Source organism: Meleagris gallopavo, chromosome 8, assembly GCF_000146605.3.
Source record: "Meleagris gallopavo isolate NT-WF06-2002-E0010 breed Aviagen turkey brand Nicholas breeding stock chromosome 8, Turkey_5.1, whole genome shotgun sequence".
Lineage (NCBI taxonomy): Eukaryota > Metazoa > Chordata > Aves > Galliformes > Phasianidae > Meleagris > Meleagris gallopavo.
The window spans coordinates 21642006-21645078 of NC_015018.2; the positions used below are offsets into that span (position 1 = coordinate 21642006).

Sequence of the window (3073 nt, forward strand, 5' to 3'; positions counted from 1 at the left end):
CACAGTGAGTGCAGCAGTCTTGAGTGCCACCTCACTTGTCACCCACTCTAAAGCCAGGTCAGAGCCAGCTCCAAAGTTCCGCAGCCTTGCCAGCAATGCTGGCAGCCACAGTCCTCCGCAGTCCAGGTTAATTGAGCCTCTCCTCCCAGTCTCCTGTCACCTTCTCATGGCTGCAGCCCTGTGCAGACAACCCCTCCCACCATCCAGCTGGGCAGGTACTTACCCCACAGAGTCCCCAAGAGAAACAGCGATGGCAGGATGGGGAAACCGAGGCATGTTGGAGTCACACAGCAATGCCTGAGGTCTCAGGGCTGGAGAATTGAAGGGTTGTGGGTTACTGAGTGGGGTGGGTGGCGAGTGGTGGAGGAAGAATAGCTCGTGCAAGGATGATGCTCGGGCTCTGTGGAATGGGGTCTTGGTGGTGCAACCAGCAGAGCTGAGCGGCTGCAGGTCTGTCTCAGGTGCCCAGGATGCTGACGCTGTGCCTGCTGTCCCTGGCCTGGCCCAGTGAGGGCTCCCAGCGCAGTGAGCCCATGTTCACCGCTGTCACCCACCAACTGCTCCCGCCTGACTACGACAGCAACCCCACACAGCTCAACTACGGCGTGGCTGTCACTGACCTGGATGCTGATGGCAGCTTTGAGATCGTAGTGGCAGGGTGAGTAGTGACAGTCTTGGGGGCAGTAAGACATGGTGGCCCTGCAGTGCCAGGAGCTCCTCGAAGCCCTGTGTCCCAGGGCTGGCAGCCTTTCCAAACTCACTGTTTTCTCCAAAAAGCACACGTGGTGCCCAGCTGAGCTTCCAGCTGCAGGCAGTTGGTCTCACTGCTCTGCTGGGGCGCATCACTAATTCCCATCCCTCCATCTAGGAGGAGGTGTATGGTGGCACTGCCAGCATCTGCATCTGCCATCTGCATGGGGACACTCCTCCGGGGCTGGGTCCTCTTGCTGTGGGATGATGGCAGCTGCCCAACGGCTGGGTCCCACCCCTCAGTACAGAGGCAGCTCGAGCCTGAGCCAGCTCGGCTCCGCTGACAGGACTCAGTGCTCTCCGGAGATTCATTTAATTGGCTGGAGGTTTTTTATAGCCCTGTATGGGTGTGATGGCTTGGAAGGGCTGGCAGGAGCCAGTGATGCAGGAGCCGTGTGCTGTGCTGTCCCAGCACCCGAGCAGGGCTGGACACAGAGCAGCTGCTGCTGGCAGGTCCTGCCCTGGCTGGGGATAGTGGAGACAGTGGCACAGGCTCCTGCCATGGCAGTGAGACAGTGGCATAGCATGCTCATCCATGAGGGAGGCTTGTACATGTGTCCTCGCCTGGAAGGGAGTATCTCACCCCATGAGCCCAGCATGGGCTGGCACCGTGCTTGATATATGGGGCATGGACATAGGGTGTCTGCCCAACAGTGCAGCAAGCCTGGGCAGCCAGGAACACCCAGCAGGGCCCAGGTCACTGCATCAGCAGGGCTGAGCCAAGCAGCCAGGATTGGTTTTGTAAGCAGCACAGTGCCCGTTGTGTAACTTGTTTACGGTGCATGGGGCAGGAACAGGCGGGGAGCCTGTGGGGCACAGCGTGCTGAGCAGATTTGCCTTGCGTGCTGCCTTTCCTGCCCTGGGAAAAGGCTGCAAGAAGGGAACCTGCCCCATCCTACCCTGACTCTACCCAGGATGCCCAGGCCAGGCTGACGTGTGACGCCAGGCTAAGCCCTCCCCATGGCAGCCACAGCTGGAAGAAGAGGGAGGCAGGAGATCCTTGGCTACCACACGCCATGCATGTCTTTGCTGTGCCCCTCAAGCTGCTGATGCCCAGATCCTGCTTGGCCACCTGCACAAGGGGATGGGACAGGGGCTGTCATGCCATTCCCAGCTCCAGGATCCATCTGTTCATGCCTACAGATACAATGGCCCCAACCTGGTGCTCAAGTACGACAAGGCGCGGGGCCGGCTGGTCAATGTGGCAGAGGATGAGCACAGCTCCCCTTACTATGCGCTGCGGGACCGGCCGGGCAATGCTATCGGTGTGACAGCGTGTGACGTTGATGGGGATGGCCGGGAGGAAATCTACTTCCTCAACACCAACAATGCCTTCTCCGGTGAGCTCCAGGCACAGGGGGGGGCCCGTCACGGCTGCCCATGACCTTCGGCGCGTGAGGGATGTGTGCGGGCTGGAGTTAATTTCCCAGTTGAGTGGCTCCATTGATTGATGGCAGCGCGGGCGGGACGCTGAGCCCAGCCTGATGCTGAGTCAGCACTACCAGTCACCCTCTCCATGGCACCCTGAGGGGATGGCAGTGTCCCATCACCACTGGGACTGCCATGCCACCAGGACGTGAGCGTACCCATGCGTGCTGACCCCCGTGATGGTGGCAGAACTGTGCCTCTGTACCAAGCCAGAGTCTCATCCTGCTTTACTGGTGCTGTCGCAGCTCCTGGGCATGCCAGCCCTGGGGAGGGGACACCTGTGCCCCAAGGGATCCCCAAAGTTCCCCGTGTCTCTGCTCCATACCAGCTCTGCCTGGTCCCACTGCTGCAGATGTGTTTTCATTCTCCAATTACCAGAGCTGGCATTGGCTGTCTGTGTGCCCATCTCTAAATCAGGCAATGCCACTGGCACTGTCACAGCACCATGGCTCACTGTCTGTGCCTGGCACTGCATTGATTTTTGCCTCCACTGGCTGTACCCCATTGGGACACGTTTTAACTTAATGAGTTGATTCTTCCATGTGTCTCCCAGTGGCACTTACGGGTTATGGGAACTTTGCCGGTGGCAACAGTTGAGGGAACAGAGCAAGGGTCATGTCCCATTGGGACAAGCTCGGAGGGAGGATAGTTGCGGCAGCCCCTGACCACATCCCACAGGCATGGCCACCTACACGGATAAGCTCTTCAAACTCCGCAACGGGCGCTGGGAGGACCTGCTGAGCGACGAAGTGAACCGCGACGTGGCCAGCCGCTTCGCCGGGCGCTCCGTCGCCTGTGTGGATCGCACGGTGAGCAGGCAGAGTGTGGGGCAGCCCCTCACCCGGGCCACGTCCCACTCCACTGGTGCCCCCGGCAGCCGGTTGGTGGCTGTAAG

General features: G+C 60.0%; 1 protein-coding gene across 5 annotated transcripts in view; it reads left to right on the plus strand.

The window, feature by feature from the left end:
- Positions 1-438: 438 nt before the first annotated feature.
- Positions 439-3073, plus strand: part of CRTAC1 (cartilage acidic protein 1) — a 7112-nt gene continuing 4477 nt past the window's right edge. For 2 of the 5 annotated variants that reach the window (XM_031554462.1, XM_031554466.1), the window contains exons 1-3: positions 439-658; positions 1894-2090; positions 2857-2987. In XM_031554462.1, the coding sequence (XP_031410322.1) occupies positions 471-658; positions 1894-2090; positions 2857-2987 (516 nt within the window). In that variant the 5' untranslated portion in view covers positions 439-470. The remainder of the gene's footprint in view (positions 659-1893; positions 2091-2856; positions 2988-3073) is intronic. The other 3 variants (XM_031554464.1, XM_031554465.1, XM_031554463.1) reach the window with 2 other exon arrangements.